The 22,955-nt window shown below is 40.1% G+C and overlaps 2 protein-coding genes and 1 non-coding gene across 3 annotated transcripts in view; 2 read left to right on the top strand and 1 right to left on the bottom strand.

Moving 5' to 3' along the window:
- Positions 1-3,540: 3,540 nt before the first annotated feature.
- On the bottom strand, positions 3,541-7,181 carry wbp4 (WW domain binding protein 4). The gene is made up of 10 exons (XM_085348127.1): positions 7,099-7,181; positions 6,929-7,001; positions 6,788-6,850; positions 5,452-5,578; positions 5,192-5,374; positions 5,014-5,084; positions 4,823-4,898; positions 4,516-4,736; positions 4,193-4,425; positions 3,541-4,091 (listed from the first exon to the last, which is right to left on the bottom strand). Coding segments are annotated over exons 1-10 (1,251 nt in total). The 5' UTR covers positions 7,101-7,181; the 3' UTR covers positions 3,541-3,889.
- Positions 7,182-7,481: 300 nt separating this feature from the next.
- On the top strand, positions 7,482-7,553 carry trnae-uuc (transfer RNA glutamic acid (anticodon UUC)). The gene has a single exon. It is a non-coding gene; the product is annotated as a tRNA-Glu (tRNA).
- A 193-nt stretch (positions 7,554-7,746) lies between these two features.
- Positions 7,747-22,955, top strand: part of LOC146608291 (glycerol kinase) — a 15,477-nt gene continuing 268 nt past the window's right edge. The window contains exons 1-21 of the mRNA XM_085347179.1: positions 7,747-7,916; positions 9,705-9,778; positions 9,865-9,971; positions 10,061-10,138; positions 11,042-11,121; positions 11,292-11,429; positions 11,532-11,641; positions 11,770-11,836; positions 12,110-12,127; positions 13,396-13,431; positions 13,542-13,609; positions 13,696-13,738; positions 13,832-13,912; positions 14,919-14,997; positions 18,059-18,155; positions 18,233-18,317; positions 18,411-18,531; positions 19,847-19,990; positions 20,092-20,178; positions 21,325-21,411; positions 22,054-22,955. The exon at positions 22,054-22,955 is cut by the window's right edge and continues 268 nt beyond it. Coding sequence (XP_085203305.1) covers positions 7,824-7,916; positions 9,705-9,778; positions 9,865-9,971; positions 10,061-10,138; positions 11,042-11,121; positions 11,292-11,429; positions 11,532-11,641; positions 11,770-11,836; positions 12,110-12,127; positions 13,396-13,431; positions 13,542-13,609; positions 13,696-13,738; positions 13,832-13,912; positions 14,919-14,997; positions 18,059-18,155; positions 18,233-18,317; positions 18,411-18,531; positions 19,847-19,990; positions 20,092-20,178; positions 21,325-21,411; positions 22,054-22,064 — 1,704 coding nt within the window. The 5' untranslated portion in view covers positions 7,747-7,823 and the 3' untranslated portion in view covers positions 22,065-22,955. The remainder of the gene's footprint in view (positions 7,917-9,704; positions 9,779-9,864; positions 9,972-10,060; positions 10,139-11,041; positions 11,122-11,291; positions 11,430-11,531; positions 11,642-11,769; positions 11,837-12,109; positions 12,128-13,395; positions 13,432-13,541; positions 13,610-13,695; positions 13,739-13,831; positions 13,913-14,918; positions 14,998-18,058; positions 18,156-18,232; positions 18,318-18,410; positions 18,532-19,846; positions 19,991-20,091; positions 20,179-21,324; positions 21,412-22,053) is intronic.

The following is a 22,955-nucleotide window of genomic DNA, read 5'->3' as shown; positions in this document are numbered from 1 at the left end:
TGGACGCCGAAAGCTGTACAGCTGCAATACAGTTTCCAACTGGACAGGAAGGATTCATTCTGTGATTGTATGGATGAAGAAATCCCACATGGCAAGAGTAATCCTCAAGGAGAAACAGTAACTTCTTTGTATGAATACTTTTTAAATACTTGAATAAAAGTCAGCCAAAATGTAAATCAACAGATTAGGATCAATATAAAATGATAACATCATGTTTGTGATGATGGAGAGATTCTGTCAGCAGTTTTCAGCCATCCAAACTGCAGCTGTAGACCTCTGCCTAAGAAAGCCCATCAAGAAGGAGAAGTATATAATCTTTGGGGTATATAAAAATTGGTTGCTTAAACATATTAACATATTAAAATGTGTTTATTATTTTTTGTTTATATTGCAGACTTGGCAGAATTGGCAATGAGGACATGCAGAGGAGTTTCTGGTGCTGATGTTGAAGCATTACATGTCCACGCTTGCTGTGTTTAGTGAAAAAAGTCTGACCTGTGGCCAGAGACTGCCCATCCTTCTGCAGCAGAGAGTGAATCAAGAAGTCCAACTGCATAGAAGTCTTTTTCCCATTCCAATCAAGGACAGTGCCACAGTCTGGTGGTGCTATATTTTATTCCCTAACCAGCCAGTTAGAGAATCAATGAGGAATCGAATCGTTAAATGATATTGATAATTGGTATCGCTAAATTCTTATCAGTTCCCATCCTTAGTCTTTAGCATTTAATATTCTTTTGAAAATTATTTATTTTCATATTTCTTAAATAGACATTGCACTGTGTTATTAGTGGATGCCAAGAAAATACTGTTAAACTGAAGAAACTTACTGTTATTAGCAGTAATCAATTCAATTGAAGTAATCAGGTGCCTTAATTTAAAAAAATAAATTGTGACATATTTTTACGTTTTCAATGTCCAGATCTTTGACTTTTGTTTAATTAAAAATAATTTTTAAAAATTAACAATAAATATTTAGTTTTGCTAAACTGAAGAAGTGACTCTGTTGTACTTTTAAGTTATGTCAGCTTCCCATGGGAGACATGATTGAAAGCAATGAGTACCAATTACTAAATATTTTTTAATTCATTTATTAAACATGTTAGTTTTATTGTAGCTGAAGGGTACATGTCAAAGGTAAGTGCCTCTGTTCACATAAAAATATTCACACTATTAAAAATTTGTTTTGTGTGTTTCTGTTTGCTAGCTGTACGTATGGGCCATGACTGGCCATGACCTCAGCAGGACCCGGCCTTCCCTTGCGCCGATGCCGGCATCACCTTCAGAAGAGGCGACATCGTGGAAATTGTGAACCAGACGGATGCCCTCTGATGGCAGGCAAAGAAACTGCCCACACGGCATGTGCCAGCCTCATCCCCTCTATCAACCTACTCATGCTCGTCCAATCTCGTACTGCATATAATAGGTGAGCCACAGGTTTTGGACCTCTATTATGAAAGTGAATCCCACACAACCAGTGAAGCCAGTTTAAGGGGAAGAGTATAGACTATAACTACTCTAACTCTGCTTTGGTTTATGGAACTGTTTCTCAAACACAGTATTTTGCAGTATACAGACTTCCGAGGATGATGTCATTGCTCAGTTTTTGGGCTTTTCCTCTGAGATGTTCTGACTTTGACACTTGAGATCTTCTGGTTTGGGAACTCTGACTTCTTTTGCTTGTTTTTCTAGAATTGAATCCTTTAGCATCTCTTCTTAAGCCTGACAATATTGCTTGTATGTAAAACAGATCCGCAGCAGTGACAGTTAATTTCCATCTATTTTGTATTATTTGAACTATTTTATAGGTTTTATTGTGTTATTACCACTGTATAAAGCAGGAATGGGCAATTAAGTTTCCCTAGGGGCCACATGAGAAACTGGAACTGTTGTGGAGGGCACATAGATTCAGAATTAAGAGTCACCTTTATTGTCATTGCACAGTATTGTAAAAACTACAGCAAAATGAAATTTTCTTGTGTGATCAGTACCAGCATTCACACACAAACCTATTTACACAAAAGCTTAAATACTTACATTAAATTAAGTTGATCTTGCCAAGAAGGATAGGTGGAGTCTGTTGAGTTCTGTGATGGTCCTGAGAAAAAACTGTTGAGCAACCTGGTGGTATGGACTTTGAGGACTTTCTAACGCCTGCTGAATGGAAGTACGAAGAAAAGGTTGTACGACGGGTGTGTTTTGTCCTGCAGAATATTGTTTGTTCGTAAGGGGCAGCAGGTCCTAAAAAGATCATCTAGGGAGGTCAGAGGCAGTCCAATAATTTTTTAAATCTGTTCTTATTACTTGTTTGAGGGATTTCTTGATCAATAAGCCTATAAAGAGATATAATGAATATTTCTCATGTGGCACCTTCAGAAAATTAATTGCCCACCTCTGGTATAAAGTGTTTTGCACTTAGTTACTGCAACATTTTTATGTTACGGTTAGAATTTTGTGTAATTAACATCAAATTTCTGTTAGGTTGTTGGTGTTGTAATGGCGTGGGGTGTATTTTATTGACCCCTTAGTAGCAACTGAGTCTCATTTAAACAACACAGCCTACCCGAGTGTTGTTGCTGACCATGTCCATCCCTTCATGACCACAGTGTACCATCTTCTGATAGCTGCTTCCAGTAGGATCCCACACCATGTCAAAAAACTAAGATCATTTCACACTGGTTTCTTGAACATGACAATGAGTTCACTCTACTCAAACAGCCCCCACAGTCATCAGATCTCAATCCAATAGAGCACCTTTGGGATGTGGTGGAACAGGAGATTCTCATCATGTATGTGCAGCTGACAAATCTCTGAGGAATGTTTCCAACACCTTGTTGAAGCTTTGCAAAGAACTGATATTGCTCTTTAGGTAAAAAAAGGGTCCGACTGGTATTAGCAAAGGGTACCTAATAAAATGACTGTATTGATATAGTTCGGTGTATTGTGGTGACCTTTCCTGAAGTAGGATGACACTCGGAAAGTTCATCCTCCACCAAGGTCAATGCCCAACTTTGCAATTTTAAATAAAGTCGTCTTGAACTGTGCCAGAAATGTTTTTTCTCCTCTCTTACCCTTCTCCACTGGGTTTCAACAAAGTACTTTATCTCATTATCTCTTTCATAGAGATACTAACCTCAAGTGAAGAATGTGTGTGAGCTTTGAGATCCTAATATAGATTTATAAACTGAAAGTCAAAGTGTTGTTTATTGTTTGCGTCTTTCATGGTTCTTTGCCAATCAGGGTGCGGCAAAGCCACATATCAGCTTTATACACACACTCTGACCCATAAAAGCATGTCACACCCAGCATGTGTGACATGACCAACAACCACTTGAGCGCCTATTTTGAGTAAATGTTTTCTGGCGTGAATAAAAAAGCCAAGCCTTTTTCTAAAGTTGTTTTTCCCCCACTAACTGGAAGGTCATTATTTATTGACATCACATATTTCTCATGTTAATAACTACAATCCATACTGCTTTATAAAAGTATAGCAATTATTCACTTCAGCTGACAAATATTAGACTGATGTTTCCAGTCGGATGCCTTACTTACTTAAACAAAAAAAAAAAGATATTGAAGTAGAAAATGTTTCTTTGATTTGCTGAGAAAATTCTTCACATTAATAAACGGGACGCCCAACATCATACCAACCTATCTAAATCACCAGCTATTCTACACAAAAACTGTACCCAGCAGTTAAAACTTAGAAAAACACATTTTAAAGAATTTGTAACTTCTCGAGCCAATTTCTCCTGAAACTGCTGCACATCAAAGATCCAATAGATGCAATAAAATGTCAAAATGGTTTTAGTAGAAGTTCTCTGAGTGTAAAAGTCTCATTCTGCGGCATCCTGACTTAGACGTTATTGTTTTTGTGGCTTTGTTGGGGGGGTCAGTCGTCTTTGTCTCTCTGTCGGAGGCTCCTCGATTTGCCATTTTGTGTCTTGTTCCTTCGGAACGATGCCGGACCGCCTTCTTCTCCGAGGGAAGTGATGATGCGTTCTTTGAACTTCGGCTTGGGCTCCGGGGGCAGCTCTGCTGGAGCGCTGGCAGTGCTTCCCTCCACTTCAGGCAGCTGCAAATCCACATTTTCACTGAAATGAGAATAAAAGAGACAAAGAAAAAGCTCTTTAGTAGCTGCCGGCACACATATGTAGGATCTCGCTGTGTAACAACTCAAAGATGTTGCACTTACTACGGATCCTCTTCTTGCAGGATCTGCTCCCAGACTCCGTATGGATTGGCAGCTTTTGGCCTCTTGGCTTTCGTTTCCCTTTGTTTCGCCTGTTCTTCTGTTTTCTCCGGTTCAGCTGTTGTGTTTTGGACCTCCTCAACTTTTGTCGCCTCTTTATCGTCATCTTTAGGAGTGTCGTCACTCACTTTACCTTCATCCTCTTTTTCTGATGGCTCCGTCTCTGCTTTCCTTTTCTGCAAACAAAAATCAGGAAACCTGAACTGTAACAAGAAGAAGGTGAAGTTCGTCTATACAGACTCTCGCCTTCTCTTTGAACTACTCACCCTGAAGCTGATCTTTGGCACTTTGGGCTGCTGGCTGGTTTTCTCAGGGGCTTCAGCCTCTTGAGATGATGGGGCCCCGTTGGAACTCTCCTCCTCTCCTGATAGAGGCTCTGGCTGAGGGGTCACGGGATCCTCTGGACCCTCTCCTTCTTGGTTGGATTCAGAGCTGGATCCAGGCACCTCATCAGGGGGGAAGTCAGCAGGCTTCTCCCAGCTGGACTCTGAAGGGTGAGGGAAAAAATGGATGTAATCCCACAGATGACATGAAAAAGAAGAAGCCATTCATTTAGAAAGAGAAACACTCCACCTCCGGTTTCTGTGTTGTAGTAGTATGTGTAACCATCAGGACTGACAGCTTCCATCCAAGCAGAGCCTGAAGTACTCTAGGAGAAACAATATTAAGATATATGAGCAACAGAACACCCCATTTGTAATTAAATTATTATATATATATATATATATATATATATATATATATTATATAAAACAGATATTAACTCCAGTCTGTTGAGTCTGTTCAGAGGCTGAACTCGCTCCCTGGAGGCCCTCTGGTTTTTCCCACTTAGATTCTGTCATATATAAACAGACAAAGGCAATAATCAAATGGAATATATTTAAAAAAACTAAACAAACTATAAACAGACAGACTTTCACGACATTTTCCATTATTCCTCACCTCCTGTTATTGTGTTGTAGTAATACGTGTGTCCATCATCTGTTAGGCCTTCAACCCAAACCTGCTCTTCTGTTTGCTGTCTGACCTTACCGCTTGCCTTCGCTGCTTTCTTCTGTGGCTTCTTTGGCTGGGGTTTCACTTGAACTTGTGGCCGTGCTGTCGTTTGCTCCGGAGAGCTTAGACCTAAACACAAAGATGCTCCGCTGAAATAAATCCAAGGAATTATACTCACAGGTTAAAGAACATCCCCCGACAATTACCTTGCGCTTCTCTTTCCATCCTCTTCAGATCTTCCTGATAGGCCTTCAACGCAGCTTCCTCCATCGCAGCAAACTCTTTGGACATGCGTTCCTCCTGCTTTGCCTTTTGAATGCTCTTCTTCTTAATCTGCAGGAGAAAGATAGGGTGAGATGAGTGGCAGTGGCTTGTGGCCAATAGGGAGACAGTATTGCAGTCAGCTGTGTTTATGTCTGCACCTTATCTCTCGTGCCAGTCGTGAGAATGGTGCCAAGACAGGCAGGCTGCTCATGCCTGTGTGTATCACTCGAGCACAAACTGATAATGATAGTGTGCCCTGTGTGACCGTGTACTGGGAGCCATTTTATGCATAATAAAGCTAAAATAAATCAAAAATAGAGCTTGTTCAAGGAAGGAGTCAGGGTAAACAGTATAAAATTTGTGATATTATAGTGAAAAATATTTAAGAAAAAAAATGTGTGTATTATGTGGTTCTTCTTTCAGTTGCTCCCTTTAGGGGATCATCTGCCACCATCTCATCTTATCTCTAGCGCACTCGCCTGTCACACCAACCCTCTGCATGTCATCCTTCATTACATCCATGAACCTCCTCTGAGGTCTTCCTCTTTTCCTCCTGCCTGGCAGCTCCATGTTGTCCAATATATTCACTATCCCTCCTCCACACATGTCTAAACCATCTCAGCCTGCTTCTCTAACTTTCTCTCCAAATCACTTGACCTGGGCTGTTCCTCTAATCCTGTACATGCTGGTCACTTCCAACGAATCAGAATCTGCTTTGCTGGCCAAGTGTACCAGTCTGCAAGTTTTTCGCTATTGAAGTAAACAGGATAGACAGACGGTACAGACAACAGCAACAATAACAACTTGTATACCATATACATATGTGTAATGGTACAATGGTGCAGTTTAAAGATGTTGGGATAAATTATGGAATAAAAAAAAGTAATGAATAACTGGTTACTACATATACAGTATATACATTGGAGGCTGTGACAGTTTATAGTTTTGTTAGCAGGTCTCACTACCATCATGTAAATCATCTTAGCTCTCTTGTGCACTGTCTATTGCTTTGGATAGTAGATCCCAGGTAATTCAAGACTTTATTGATTTTTACGGACACCTGTGTCTTTGTAAGTAAACAGACTGAAGGCCTCAATGGGAAGCTTTTCATATGAATGTAAATCAATTTAGCACGATGCATGAAGCTCAATTTCTAGACTTGTGGATGCTACAAAATAGATCTTAATTGTATTATTTGCTCAATTATTTTAATAATTTGATAATATTATGTAATCTGTTACTTCGTATATTTAAAAAAAACAGAATAAAAGTTAGTACCTCTGAAATTTTGGCAGCCACATTTTCTTTGTGATTTTTCCCCCTTTCGTGGAACTCGATGCTCTGTAGAGAAAAACGCGAGAAACATTAGCGTGGACGCCGTCCTCGGTAACACGTAGCCACATCTTCCTGTATACTCACGGGCTTATTGTCTGCAATCCAGCACTTGCAGTACTGGCAGAATTTCCTTGGTTGTGACTTCCAGTAGTCAGCCCTACAAATGCAGAAATCAGTCAGACTGGCTGAATAACTGGCCATGTGTGTTATATATTTCAAAGCTTAAATAGCAAGAGTCTTGTCCCGTTACTTACATTTTTAAGTCTCTGTGGTGAAAATAAGATCAAGAACTTAAGAAGAATGAAATGTGAAGACGATTGCTTCACTCATTTCAAGAATGACAACATGGTCCGTTTGTGATGACGTCATCGACAGCCGCCGCTGAACGACAGACGGAGGTCGATACTGAAGCTCGATGTATGATGTCCCTCTGGTGGATAAAGAAGAAATCGGCACGTATTCTTGTCACCCTGCTGAAAGGTTTTTAGAAAACAGCAGCTACGCCATAGACTCCTTCAAACACCCTAGAGGGACGTACTGAAATTCATTCATAATATGGCACTTTTTTACTACAGCCATACTCGCTCAACTGTCAAATGGCAATATAAATATCCGACATCACACCCCTTGATTAACGTCCCATATGGTCTAGCGGTTAGGATTCCTGGTTTTCACCCAGGCGGCCCGGGTTCGACTCCCGGTATGGGAACTATTATTTTTGTTAGTGAGTCTGCAGAACTTTCTTGAATCGCCTTATACTTCAGCTCAAGCACCTAATGCTCGTTGAAAATGGTACTTTTTTGGGAACATTGTATTGGTCCGCATGAGATACGATTACAGACAGTTGCGTCATCACTAGTGGCCGCTACGTTTAAAGGCAGCGACTGACCCACCGACTTTGCCTGAGCACGGAACCGCTTCGCCGGTGGGAATAATCGGTTTCCTGTACAGTTCCGTGCCCGTAGCTCCGGGGCTGCCCATGAACGGCACCATGGCCGCGTCTTCCCACCGGATAATGCTGGGGCCACTGGTTGCTGCTATCGACCAGGGCACGAGCTCCACCCGCTTTCTGGTAAGACAAACCGGAGACAGCAGGGGCAGGAGGGTCTCCTCTAGCTAGCGGGTCACATTTAAATGACTGTGGACAGAGCCGCCGGTGTCCTTGGCTGTGCTTTTCATGCGGGAACTCACAGTACTGTATCTACAGAGGAAATCTATATATTCATAACAAATGTCTGGTATCGTTTCACTTTACTGCAGTAGCAGTCTGTGCTCCCTGTAAAAAAACAAAACATAAGATAAACTACCTTATTCATCAAGTTGGATGATCGTGCCTGGTTCTTGTTTTCCCAATAAATGTTGATTCTGAGCTTCTATTAGAATCTGTATAAAGGGAAATTTGTACCATGTAGGCCTCAATTCCAGGAATGGTTGACAAAGATTTGCACATGAAGGACATGGAGGCAAAAGAAGAAGAAGAATAAAGCTAGGAAAAATGCACTAGTTTCAGTTAACAAGTAGTAAACTTTCCTATAAAGCACCGAACTCAAATAGTAATACAAGAAATATAAATTACATAGTATTGCCAAAAAAAAGACAGAAACGTTAGACCGTATGTATAATTTAATGTATTTAACAAGAGAAAGGAAGACGAGCCACACACCCAAAACAGTCAGCTACTTTTGTTTTAACATGTGTTCTTTTTTTTGTTTATGTCCTTGGGTGTGGCTGATAGTTGAGTGCCAAGAGTTTAATTGCTCTGAGTCACCTCAGCTGTCAGATAAAGACACATGGGTGAAGTGAATGTGTGTTCTGTGGCATTTAAACGTTTCATAACAAGTAAAAGGTAATATTTTTGCTGATTTTATTTATTTACATTTTTTTAATGTAGTTTTGCACATTTTATTTTATTTATTGTTCCAGTGTTCTTGCACCGACTGTATCTTTGCATCTAATACCACAAGACACGTGCAGAGGTATTTTTGAAGGTGATAATTGTCCTGGGGTGACATATGCTATGCAGAGTTTACACTGCTTATCGCTTTAACACTTGCTTCCTCTAACACCGGTTGCATATTGCTATGTCAGGTCTGTCTAGGGTGTACCCCACCTCTTGCCCTGTGACAGCTTAGATAAACTCCAGCCCCCAGTAGAAGTGGAAATCACCAGAGACCCCATAATAGTGACATATTGTCACAGTACTTCAGTCACGATACAATATTTTTAACATTTTGGCGATATGCTAAATATTGCAGTAACATGGATTGCAATGTATCATCTTTTTTTCAACTGCAAATGATGTCTTTAATTTTTTTAAATCAAAAATGATATTATCCTGTAAGATTAAATTATCTCACTTTAGTTATTTTTTTCTTCTGCTAAATCAGAATGTCAAACATACCAACACTGACACTAAAACCTGCGATTATTGTTGCCATAAGGTGGCATTTGTGGATGTAAGGAGGTTTGCTGTCCTATTATTACTTGTGTAATCAAGTCATCGGCCCAATAAAAATTAGCAAGTAGCTTTGTCGAGTTTGTCCAATGTCAATTTAATACAAGTTTTCTTGGCTAACGTCATCTCAAGATAGTGGTGCATGAGATGAGATGTTTGTAATATTCCCAGAGTGTTTTAATTAATTAATTAATTTTTTTCCCTTGATGGCAGCTGCATAGTTTAGAAAAGCAGGTTTGTGATTCAACGAATGACAGTTTAAAGCCCACAGCTGCTGGGAAAATGTAAATGATGGCGTGGAAAAGCCTTTCATGTTGTTGTGCTGAAACAGGAAAAAAAGCAGGCCTGGGAAGCTTTCCCAGAATCCTATCTGTAAAGGCACTGTGACGTTTTGTCTCTTTTAAGGTGTTTAATTCAAAAACAGCAGAGCTCCTCAGCCATCATCAGGTGGAAATCAAACAGAGCTTCCCAAAAGAAGGGTGAGTGATAAAACTACTGAAAATCCTCCACGTCACACCACACATGTTTATCTGTTTTAAAAATGGATTCTTCTCGCGATGTTAAGCTGGGTGGAGGAGGATCCCAAAGAAATCCTGCAGTCGGTGTACGAGTGCATGGAGCGGACATGTGAAAAGCTGACGCAGCTCAACGTTGACATCTCCAACATCAAAGGTATGTGTGCATGGGGTTCACGCTGCCACCTGAGCACCATTTTCATCCATTTCAAAGCTCTGAAACCTCTGCTGTTTAAATTTGTCCAGCTATTGGAGTGACCAATCAAAGAGAGACCACGCTTGTTTGGGACAAAGAGACGGGGGAGCCTCTCTACAATGCAATCGGTACAGTCTGATATCTCTGTGCGACTTGTTTGATGTGTGTCCTACAGACCTGACATTAGCATTGAAATAAGCACTGACTTCTTAATGCCGCCTGATATTTGATATTCTATTTATTCGCTTTTTAAATCTTGCTTTTTTGAATTTATTGAGCTATTTGTATAGATAAAGGCACTTTATAGCTCTTTATTATTTTATTAAGCTGTTTACCTGGTGTAACTTGATTATATTCATTTAGACTTTTGTTTATTTTAGCTACTCAATTGAACACCTTCTTTTTGTGTAGTTTTAACATTTCAATGTTTGCTTTGTCATGTTGTTTTAGTTATAAAGTGGTGCTTTTCACTTCTGTTTGAGCCTCATTCACACACATACACTCACACTCTAATGAATGCATTGGGGGCATCTTGGGATTCAGTATCTTTGCCCTCGACTTCCAGACTGGAGGAGCGAGGGATCAAACCACCAATCTCACAATAAGTAGATGACTGTGGTGGAACAGCAGATTCACATCATGGATGTGCATGCTGTCATGTTATTATGGACCAAAACATCTGAGGGATGTTTCCAGCACCCTGCTTGGAAAATGTACCTAATAATTTGGCCAGTGAGTGTATGCAGCCTCTCAGTTCCCTCCAAAAAGCCAACTTTATTTTTATTGGCTCCCCCTCACCTGACTTCCTCCAACAGAATTCCCACCTTTGCATCTTTATGAGGACACAAGAAATCTGGACCCAGCTGGCATCAGCTTGGCACAAGAGCATTTATCGCTTAATGTTTTGGCCTGCAGGGATTTCTGGTTTATGCACTGCCATGTTCAACACAAGCAGCCATGACTGTTACTACATCAGGGTGCTGTTGGTCTGATTGTGGATGTTGTGAAATAACTGCCATGCCTCTATTTAGTGTGGCTGGACCTGCGGACTCAGTCAACAGTTGAGCGGCTTATAAATAAAACTCCAGGAAGAAATAAGAACCACTTGAAGGTAACGTTGATCCGTGTTTGAGTTTGCACTTTTGTTCTGTTGAGTGCAGTTTAGGTAGGATGGTGTTGGCTATTTTCATCTATTTGAGTATATAATGTTTTTTAATCCCTGTGTATTTTGTGTATGGCCTCACATAAGAGATTCACATTCATGTCATTGCCACCCTGCAGCATAAAACGGGGCTCCCGATCAGCACTTACTTCAGCGCCGTCAAACTTCGCTGGTTGATGGACAACGTGGACGAGGTCCACCAAGCTGTGGTCTCGCACCGCGCCATGTTCGGCACAGTCGACTCCTGGCTTATTTGGGTAGTCACAGGCTTCCTTCTTTAAGAGAAGTCATAGACATGTTCTTTGAATAAAGTGGAAAACTATATTGACTTTATTTGTGTTTCTTTATTTGTGGCGCAGTGTCTGACAGGGGGTAAGTCAGGTGGAGTCCACTGCACGGACGTGACCAACGCCAGCAGAACCATGCTGTTTAACATTCACACGATGGACTGGGATCCAGAACTTTGCAAGTATGAGAGCTGAAAGTCACATCATAGTTATTTATGTATTCTATCATATTGGTGAAGAGGGTGGGGAAATACCACCTATAACACCTCTAAAATTATTCTGCTGAAGTCTCACCTCTCAATGCCATCAGATATTTTGGTATTCCTATGGAGATCTTACCCAGGGTGAGGAGCTCATCAGAAATATACGGCCTTATGGTAAGCATACGCACACTGTCTCTCCTAATCACAAAATCACTATAATCTGTGGTTATATTAACTTTTTATACTAAAGATTTCACTGTTAGAGTGACTCTAGTGTTCAGAGAGTGCATTGCCTCATGCAGCGAGACTCTAAAAGATGATAAGAGTTTTGTTTTGTGTTTGTACTTACCTCAGTGTGCTTTCAGACTGTTTAAGTGCATGAAAGTTGATTGAGAAATTCTTTTAGGCATTTTTTGTGTGCCATTGTCTCTCTTCTCTCACTGGTAGAAAATATGTTCTAGCCGGGTAAGTAAGAACTCACCATCCCTATTTTCCTTCACATGCAAAGCCAACCCATCCTGCTTTTAACCCAACACAAACACACCATCACTCAGTGCATTTCCAAGATTCATATGAAGGCTAATGTTTCCATTAGATTAAGCGTCAAGCATTTAGAGTAGAGGTGGGAATAAGAGTAACCTCTGATAAGATGCTATTGTGACATTTGTGTAGCCAAAGATGGAAAAACAATGTAAAAAGGTAAAAAGCAAGAATTATGAATAAACTGAAGAAAGATCAGCGTTTTCACTATGATGTGACTTTAGTAACTAAATATAAAAGCGTACAGAAAGTGTTTTTTACTTTTAGTCTTTGTCATGCTAGGAAAGGTTTATCACTGCAGCCTGCCTGTTGATGCTTTGGGTGGGCATGTTTTTTGGCTGAGCCCAAATGCACATGGCAAAGCAGCTCTTTTTCTTTCATGCACCCATTATGAGTAGATCCAGAGTGACTGTGCATACACGGAAACTAAATCTTTGCCCTGACTTCAGTAATATTTGCTCCAAAGATTTCCCCTCAGTCATTATAAAGCATTGTTCTTATCACAGCTCATTTTGCTGCCCCCAAGTGACCGATTGCAGGCATTACCATCAATAGAGCAGAGAAACTGTAGAAGTAGAAAAGACCAGTGAGTGTTTTTACAGCCAGTACACAACCATGTCAGCTCTATTGGAAATGTGCTAGATGGACCCTGTTCACTGTGGTGGCATGCTCCTGGGGTGGTTGTCATTGGTGGACCATCTTCTTCTCCTCCAGCATCCCATCTTCTAAATCTCTTCACTCTTGGGCATGATTTTATTTCACCGACTTTTTATGTGTTACCTTTTTAAATGTCATACCGAAGCCACGTGTAGGAGTGAAGACATTTTAGTAGATACAGGTTCACACTCACCCGCCTTTGTTTCCCTCACTGTGATTTCACTGTTATACTAAACTCTGTACAATTCAAATTTCAGCAGTATGTTTTTGTTATTTGGCTTCATACAGTCAAATAATAATGAATCACCCCCCCCCCCCCCCCTTTTTTTTTTTTTTTTTTTGTTTTTTCAGGCTATTGTTCGTAGTGTTTAAAATTTAGTTTTTGTGCTATTGGTTTAAGATTTTAACAACAACAACAAAAAAAAAATCCCAGTTATAATCAGGCATGAGTGTCAACATCTACTTAATACAAGAGACAGTTGATGCCATTTTACTGTTAGGTGCTTATACTTGCTTTCATTTTTTTCTCTTGCCAGAAATCAGGGGCTCTTTCAGGTATTCCAATATCAGGGGTAAGTCTGACTTAATTTTTAAAAAAATTTTTAATATTGTTTTAGTGTTTGTCATGCAGTGTGAGAGGTTAATCCAATATGTGTATGTATTCTATTTAAAAAATAAACAGTGTCTTGGGGATCAGTCAGCAGCGCTTGTTGGGCAGATGTGCTTTCAGGACGGGCAGGCTAAAAACACGTAGGTGATATTTATAGGTCTGCTTTTTATTAAAACTTGACCCCTTTGCTAAAAATCCAGCTAAGTAGGAGTTTATTATGTTTCAGGTATGGGACCGGTTGCTTTCTCCTGCGAAACACTGGGGTTAAGGTCCTCTACCTAAGACTTGAGTTTAAACACTGTGGTACCATCGTACAGGCATTTACATAGAGTGCTACTTTTCTTGTGTCTGCTGTTTTACAGCCTGTGATGTCAGAGCACGGACTTCTGACCACTGTGGCGTACAAACTTGGTCGGGACAAGCCTGCCTGTTATGCACTGGAGGTACAGTATATACAGCATATATAAATAAAGTGATATTTGACATGGATATCAAAACGATAACGCCCACTTTCATAATATTCTCTCTAATCCTTCAGCTTTTTTCCGAAGTATGGAGGACAAAAACTGCCAAAATCAAAAACACATGATTGACTTTGTTAAAAAAAATAAATAAATAAAAATAAATAAATAACTTAACTTCGTTTTAATAATAATTTGTTAAAACTCTTTCAGGTGTTCCGATATAAGGTTTTCATGATTTTTCATAAAAATCCAATAATTTAATGAATTTCATGTCATAAAACCAAGAAAATGCAAATATTTTAGAAATCTGTCAAAAACGTGTTTAAAGCTAAGAATGACGGAAGTCACGTTTTTATTCTCAAATTTGAGCTGGCACAGTGGGCACTGTATACATTTGAGTGTAAATGTATAAACAAGGTTTAAAAATAATAAATACAACTGGGGAAAAGTGGGCAGGAATTGCAAAGGCAAGATCAATTAAAAAATAAAAAAAAAGAAGGAATTAAAGATAAACAAAGAAAATTAAATAAATTATAAAATAAGGGGATTAATACAGATGTGAGTATATGTATGTTGCAGCTGTAGTTTAGCATTTTGTAATTGGTTTTATTTATTTTTTTATTGCATTTTGACTTTTTGTTTTTAACTCGGGTTAGTTTCAGAGTGGAGGGCAGATGTCAGAGGCGATATTTAAGGAAATCAGAATAGGACTCACAATGAACACACACATACAATGAACACACCTATCAGCTGAAATTGATTTTTTTTTTTTTTTTTTTTTTTTTTTTTTTTTTTTTTACTAAAAACCAAGGAAATTTTTAGTTAGCTAAAAAATAATAATTTTCTTATTTATTAAGTGAGCTATATATTTATTTAGATTTTGGCCCGTTTAGTCTTCCAAAGAGGATACAGAAATGTGAGTATCTGTGAAATGACAGGTAATCTGAATATGTATTGTTTTTGTTTTCCTGCTCTTTGCTGTCAGGGCTCTGTGGCCATCGCTGGAGCTGTGGTCCGCTGGTTGCAGGACAATCTCGGGATCATTGGATCATCTGAAGAACTTGGTAGGTTCTGCTCTTGGTTCGGGGCATGTGGTGTATCCGGATTATCTGTAAAAGGAATAATAAAAGTTGACTTTGTACATGTATAGAGATGGACCGATCCGATATTGCGTATCGGTCCGATACTGACATAAATTACTGGATTGGAGCGACTGCCTCTTCTCTCTCCCTCCCTCTCCTGCTGCTACTTCAATCATGAAACTGATCAATGATCAGCTGATCGGCTTTTCTGTCGTGAGTCCGTCTCTCTTGTTTGTCTATCGCCTACTTCGGGCCAGAATGAGGAAATCAGCGGCTGAACAACAGCAGCGCGTTTAAGCTTGATAAGCTGTTTTTAGAATTTATTTACGTTCTACACCAGGATCCTTAATAGTCAACGGTGCAATAGACTCCATACTTGAAATGTGCAATTCACTTGTATTTTTCTTTTTATTCCTATTTATTCTATTTATCACCTTCGTATAGTGTGTGTGTGTGTGTGTGTGTGTAAAATATTCGACCTTTGTTAAGCTCATTCACAGTAACTCTTAACACTGTTAAGCTGTAACACATTAAATATTGAAAAATACACTTTTTCCAGTACGGTACATTCAACTTCCACAATTCCCTCAAACTCTTCACCTTCCGTGTTTGAGTTACGGTAAACAGCTGGGCAATTTCGGCATCAAGCATGCCCGGATCCCTCTCACACCGGATTAAAAGGCGTTTAAAGTGCATTCAGCAGAATAAAACGATCAGATGAGTTAAAATTTAACCAACTCATTCATAGTAACTATTAACATTGTTAAGCTGTTAAACATCAAATATTTAACAATACACTTACATTTCCAGTTCATTCAACTTCCACAAATCGATCAAACTCTTCACCTTCAGTGTCTGAGTTAAACAGCTGGGCAATTTCGGCATCAAGCATGCCCGGATCCCTCTCATCATTATCTGAATCAGTCTCGTTGCTTTTACTTAGCTGTTCAGTGATTATTCCAGCCTTCGTGAAAGCTCGGACGACACTTGAGACTGATACCTTAGCCCAAGCATCCACGATCCATTGGCAGATAGTGGCGTAACTCGCTCGGCGTTGCCTCCCTGTCTTCGTGAATGTGTGTTCGCCTTCTGTCATCCAATGCTCCCACGCAGCTCGTAATTTAACTTTGAACGACCTGTTGATACCAATATCTAGTGGTTGGAGTTCTTTGGTTAATCCACCCGGAATGACGGCAAGCTCCGAATTAGTTTGCTTCACTTGGGTTTTGACAGCCTCGGTGAGATGGGCGCGCATGGAGTCGTAGATCAAAAGAGACGGAGATTTGTGGAAAAAGCCATCCGGTCTCTTGACATAAACTTCCCTCAGCCACTCGCTCATTTTCTCTTCGTCCATCCAGCCCTTTGAGTTAGCCTTGACGATGACGCCGGCCGGAAACCTTTCTTTTGGCAAAGTCTTCCTCTTGAAAATGACCATGGGTGGTAGTTTCTGGCCATTAGCTTGGCAGCCCAGAACTACAGTGAAGGATGACTTCTCGTTCCCTGTGGTGCGTATAGATACCGTACTGGTCCCTGTTTTCTCGACAGTACGGTTCACGGGGATGTCAAAGGTGAGGGGGACCTCGTCCATGTTAGTGATGTGTTCTGGCCGGATCTTCTTTTCAGTGATCTTATTCTGGCAGTAGGTGCGGAAAATGGCCAACTTTCTTTGTAATCGTTTGGCAGTTGCTGTGAGACAGTAGTTCTTGTGCGGATTGAGAGATTATGCCTTTTCATAAAACGGAAGTACCAAGAATGTCCCCCTCGAAAGTCGTTGATCTGCATGTCACATGCTACCGCTGTTGCCTTGAGTCGAATAGAGACTGTAGAGACACTTCTACCTGCTGTTCTCTGTTCAATAACCCACTGTTCAATTTTGTCCTCTAACTGCGGCCATCGCGCCTTGTTCCCTCGGAGACTCCTTTTGGTCTTCTTTACTTGTTTTAGGTCATCTTTTTGCTTCCTCCACTTGCGCACCATGGACTCATTAATGCCGAATTGTCTCGCAGCTGCTCTATTTCAATTCTCTTCTGCATAACTAATTGCTCGAAGTTTAAAATCAGCTTCGTAAGCGTGTCTCTTCGCGGGTGCCATTTTGGAGTCGTTATACACACACAACACGGTAATGTTGTGTTGAAGCACAGTACGTATTACTCCGCGAGGCTCCTGGCAACGGTAACCGTAATGCTCCAAAAAGTGGCGCTAAAAATCTTTTTTTGACAGAGTTTTGAGCATAGTGTGCCACATAAAACCGGTTCGAGGTCAGTAAGCACAAACCAAAATTCATACATAAGGCGCACCAGATTATAAGGCGCACTGTCGATTTTTGTGAAGATTTAAGGATTTTACGTGCGCCTTATAGTGCGGTAAATACGGTAAAATGTCTGGCTTTTAATAAATAATTATCTGAATCTTACACCCAAAGTTTTAATCTGATGTAAAATGTATAGAAGTCCATTACTGTATATAGTAACTATTAAGTCTAATATACCCTAGTAAGCTATAGTACTTTTTCCGTTGGGAAGGTGCCATCTGTGCAGTCTGCAGTTCTGTTGAGGAAAGATGTTGAATCTATTTAATTATTCTTGAAAAATAATTGATTTCTGTGCATTTTTCATTTTTTTTCACACTGCATCAAATTAAAGTTGATTACGTTGATTAAGCATCATGAGGTGGAGGGTGGGTGGTTCCCTATTTTATTTATTTATTTATTTATTCATTCATTTTTTGCTGGGAGTTTTAGAACCCTATTAGTTAGGTTGCTTACTCTTTAAAATACCAGAATAGGGAGGATGGAGCAGGTTTAAGTTTATTAGATTGATCAGTTTTGCTGAACTATGAAATATTTTGGGTGCAGTGCATTTTTTGCATACAGGTATAACAGAATAGCTTTAGTGTTTTTGTTTTTAACTTGAGTATGAACTTATACAAAAAGCAGCAAGACATTAAAAAATGTATAAACTAGACAGCTGTTTATGACATCAGTGTTCACAGAATTTTTACTTCATTTGCCGTTTTGTGTTTTTTGTTTTTTTCCCCGCTGCAGAGAAGTTGGCTGCTTCTGTCGGCACATCTTACGGCTGTTACTTCGTTCCTGCGTTTTCGGGCCTTTACGCACCTTACTGGGAGCCCAGCGCACGAGGGTACTGAGACTGTGGTGAACATCTTAAAGCGTCTGCTGAAATGCACCTGTCTGAATCAAACTTTCTCCGTGTCACAGAATCATTTGCGGGCTAACTCAGTTCACTAATAAGAGCCACCTCGCTTTTGCTGCTCTGGAAGCCGTCTGTTTCCAGACACGAGAGGTACGCGCTTTGTTCTCTTGAAAACTAGTGTTCAGCTAGTGAAATGTTTGCCTTTGCTTTAAAAAAACCGCATTGATATGATGATGTGTGCAGATACTGGACGCCATGAACCAGGACAGCGGCATCCCGCTGACACAGCTCCAGGTAGACGGAGGAATGACATCCAACAAGCTGCTGATGCAGCTGCAGGCGGACATCCTCTGCATCCCTGTTGGTAGGAGTGCCGTTCACTCCGCCCAAGTGTCATGCCACAAGGAAGTTGACACGGTTATTTGTTAAGCACTGACCAAACCAGTCATGCAACCACAAGTTATATCTATTTATCTGATGTAAAACTACTGAACAAGAAATGCCTCTGAAGTTGAGCCACTAACATAAGTGTTTTTTCATATGTAGTATGATGTATAATAGCTCATTCATATATACATGTATTTGTCATTTTTCTGTTGTTGTTATTATTATGAGTAGGGATGGGTATTGATAAGATTTTCACGATTCCGATTCTATTTTTGATTCTGTTTAACGATTCGATTCTTTATCGATTCTCTTATCGATTCTTTTTAAAAAAGGAGAACACTAAGGTCGATTAGCTTAGAACTTTGTTTTATATCTTCTCTTTGAACAAGATAGAAATTTAGGAGTAACATGGCCTTACAAACCCAACAGTGAGATCTTAAGAGATCCAGCCTACGGCTCTTCAATGGGGTGTCACAGGGACCCCAGGAAAAAAAAATTGTAAATGTAAAATAATAAAATAAATATTCTTCTGTAGCAATAACAAAGTTTAACATAAATTATTCTGTAGCAATTACACAAGAATATCCAGTAATGTCCCTGCCTACAATTAAACACATTCACTTACCAAAGTCAAATTGGGGGCATCTGCTGGCAAATGGGTGCAAGCCTTTGACCACAAACTTAGTCACTGCTCGGTGACATTCATCTATCCTGGCCTGAAAGGAGACGCTACCGGTAGACTGCAGCGAGAACTGCCAGCATCTGAGCCAGACTCTGTCAGTCTCTCTCATCATGGTCACCTAAATGCACAGTAATGGCAGGTTTTGTAATAAGGCAGATCGCGCTAACATAATATGCACTGTTAGTTGATTATTTACCTGCCGCATTAACGGGAGAGGACGTGCAAACGTTACCGCTGCTGCTGGGTTGAGATTCACGAGTCCGGAGAGCGGAATTAAAAACACGACATTTATTTAAGGTCATCGTGTGTTTTGTGAGCAAATGCTTTTGCATATTCGGAGTGTTTCCTCCCTTAAATGAAACATCTACTTTGCAAGTATTGCAAGTTGCCCAGTGGTCAAACTTTGGAGCGTTTGAGCCGCCATGTTTCCTGCCAGGTAAATGATGCTCCGCAACGTGGTGACGTCATTTGGGGCGACTGGAATCGATAAGGGAATCGTTTGCAAAAATGGCAAACAATTCCAAGGAATTGAAACAGTGGGAACCGGTTCTCAACAAGAACTGGGTTTCGATACCCATCCCTAATCATGAGTAAATATGTCCATTTCCAGTGAAACCATCCATGCCTGAGACCACAGCTCTCGGTGCAGCGATGGCAGCAGGAGCAGCAGAGGGGGTGAGCGTTTGGAGTCTGAACCCCGAGGACCTGAGCGAAGTGACGTCAGAGAAGTTCGAACCTCAAATCAACCCCGAAGGTACGTTGGGCTGCTGCCAGAGCTCTGGCTGGCTGATGAGATCAGATAATGCTTAAAATATGCGATGCTTAAAAGTAAACACACTTATCTATGTTCTACAGAGAGCGAGTTTCGATATGCTCGGTGGAAGAAGGCTGTTGAGAAATCCATGAACTGGGAGACGATGGAGCCTGTTTGCAATGGAAACGGTGGGAAGCACTCACAGCTCAGAAAAGGTTTAAACTCCAAGACGAGGCCATAAATCAAAAAACAATACCTCAAACAATAAAAGACACATTCATGTATTTTGACGCCTGTCGTTTAAAAAAAAAAAACCGTTACTGCCCTGATATTACTGATAGGTGATTTTAGTCAAAACATTATGAAGCTCATGAGTTTATCCACGGCTCAATCTGTAATCTGGTATAGTCAAATTAGGTGATTATTATGCTGTATGGGGATGTTCTTCTGTTGTTATCAGAAGAACATCCCCATTTGTTTAACTAACACTATCATGCAGCTGTGTGCTTGCAATGAATATTTTTAAAATATTGTTCCTGAAAAACTCATTTATATGTTCAAGAAGCTAAGATAACATGCAGTACTGTGCAAAACTCTTGTACTATGTTGAGGTCCGGGCTCTGGGGTGGCCAATCCATGACTGCTTGGGTTTTACTGTGCGTTTTTCTATCTAGGTATGCTTTTCCTTTATCAGCAGTGTGTTTGGGATCATTGCCATGCTGATAAATGAAGCTGCTGCCAATCAAAGCTTAAAATCGGTTCTTTGAGTAGACACAACACTGGTTCATCCCCTGAGTTAGCACAAACAAAAATCATTCCTCTGAAAATAGGCAGGTACAAGGACTGGACTGAAAATGAGTGAAAAAGCAACCAGTGTCCAAAGAACACCTTTGAAAGACCTTGAAAAATTCTGGAGAACTGTTGCTCAACACCGCTTAAAGAAAAGAAACTCTGGGTGCATGGAAGCAAAAATCACACTATACTGATTCTAAGATATCTATGTTTATTCCTAATTAATGTTACAATATATATTTATATTATTTGAATATATTTATATTGTTCAACTTTGACATCTAACATATGTGTTATATTATTATATTCAGTATTGTTCTGGTAAATTTACCAGTATATGGATCTTTACCTGAAACCCAAGCAGTGCAGGGGTTTGGTAGTATAAGGAAATGACGAGTGGATCAAGACTTTTGCGAAGTAGTGTATATTTTCCTATGTTACTACAGTGTGCAGAGGTAGAGGCCATTTTGACTTGTTTTTAGTTCGCTGCTCAGAATCATCGTCTCTCTTCTTCTCTGTTCCGTGCTCGTTTCATGGAAAAGGCGAAACCAGTATCTTCAGCAGCGTCCCGCTTGGCTTCTACATCATTGGCAGCATGCTGATGTTAATTGGAGCGAAATACCTCACAGGTCAGTATGTCTACTCTATACTCATACGTGATGCCAGTGTTTACGTGTGTCACAGGTGGAGCAGATGTCTCGGGTGCGCAGCTCCAGTTGCGAGCACAGAAGCTCCACCTACCTGTTGTTTGCATTTACAGGAATGTTAGCTTAAAGGGAGGGTAATGGCAGCTAAAAAGGCTTGTTTCAGTCAGAGCATGAACTGATGAGGTGAAGCAAGTTCCAGGAAATGAAAATTATTTTGAACAATGACTCATTAAAAACTGCTTTGATAGAGAGAAAGAATAAAAACAAGTAACTGAGGGTGTTGTAGGTAAACATTGCAGGTTAAACATGATGAACTTTTTTGGAAACAAGTTTCCAAAGTCGCTCAATTAAAGTTCAGATTTCCTAACTTGACAACTATCACTCTACATAATAAAAAGAGCTCTTGTTCCATCCTGTTCATGGTTGTAGTGCCAGCTGTTCAGATTTTTAAAAACAAATTACCAATTTACCTTTGCAAGCACTCAATTGGAACAGTTTGACGTTAGGTGAGCTTTTGTGTTAGTACTTATTACACTTTTAAAAAGCCTTACTATTTGACAGCTCTAGTGGAGAGTAAACCTTTCTCAAAATGAAATGTGTGCCCCTTTGTTACTTTTCTTTCAGGCCACAAGTAGACTGTGATTTCTGGAGGCATTAAATTGACGTGGATGGGGGGGAGAGGAAACAGGACCAGCGCTTGTGCTCTTGTTGAAATCTTACCCAAAAATCATTCCAGAGAGAGACACAGACCTCCTGCTGAGCCTCACCGCCGAGTACGAAATCAGGACAACTCTGACTAACGGGACATCTTCAATATCATTTTCATGGTTATTTAATTTTTAAAAAATTATATTTGTGGCAAAGAACACATCAGTACGGTATCCATTAATTTTAGCAGCATTGCACATGCAGTGTTTCCTTTCCTTTTTTACAGGGTGATGCATTTCTGACTATTTATGTAGATACTTGTAAATGTGTAAGTGCGAAATGCTGTCTAATTTGTTTGTCACGGTTAACCTTGAACTGTGTAACCCTCAGACCCTCCACAGTGAGCTACAGGAACTTTTTTTAGAGCACTTTATAATTTTTTTTTCTTTGTTTTTGTTTAGACGATCTGTCCTAACGAGTCTTTGTATGGTGTATATGTATTTTTTCTTGTTTTGAACAGTTGGGATTAGGACACAGAAAGTTTGAGGTAGTCTGTAGTAAAACTGAAGGGACAGGTGGGACGTGGTGCACTGACGGGTCTGCTTTTAGTGAAAGTGAACCTGTACATACTTGATCGGTTGTTTGGATATCCGTGGGAGTGCAGTGTATGAGGAAAGCCGCACATGCATATTCTTACACCAGGAAACAAAACGGCAGCAGCAAGTTGTAACTTGGTTACTGTTCAGCCCAAAATGGATTCAATGTGTAAGCCTAGTCATGGTTGACAAGGTCTGTTCACCCTGAGATTCATCTGTGATCATCCAGATTAAGCTGGTACGCTCATTTTTGGGCGACACCTGCTTTTTGTTGAATGTACT

This window comes from Diplotaxodon limnothrissa, linkage group LG23 (assembly GCF_057381915.1).
Source record: "Diplotaxodon limnothrissa isolate DT_005_m linkage group LG23, D_limnothrissa_male_GT1.1, whole genome shotgun sequence".
Classification (NCBI taxonomy): Eukaryota; Metazoa; Chordata; class Actinopteri; order Cichliformes; family Cichlidae; genus Diplotaxodon; species Diplotaxodon limnothrissa.
The sequence above is the reverse complement of the archived record's forward strand: the minus strand, read 5'-3'. Positions and strand labels throughout refer to the sequence as shown.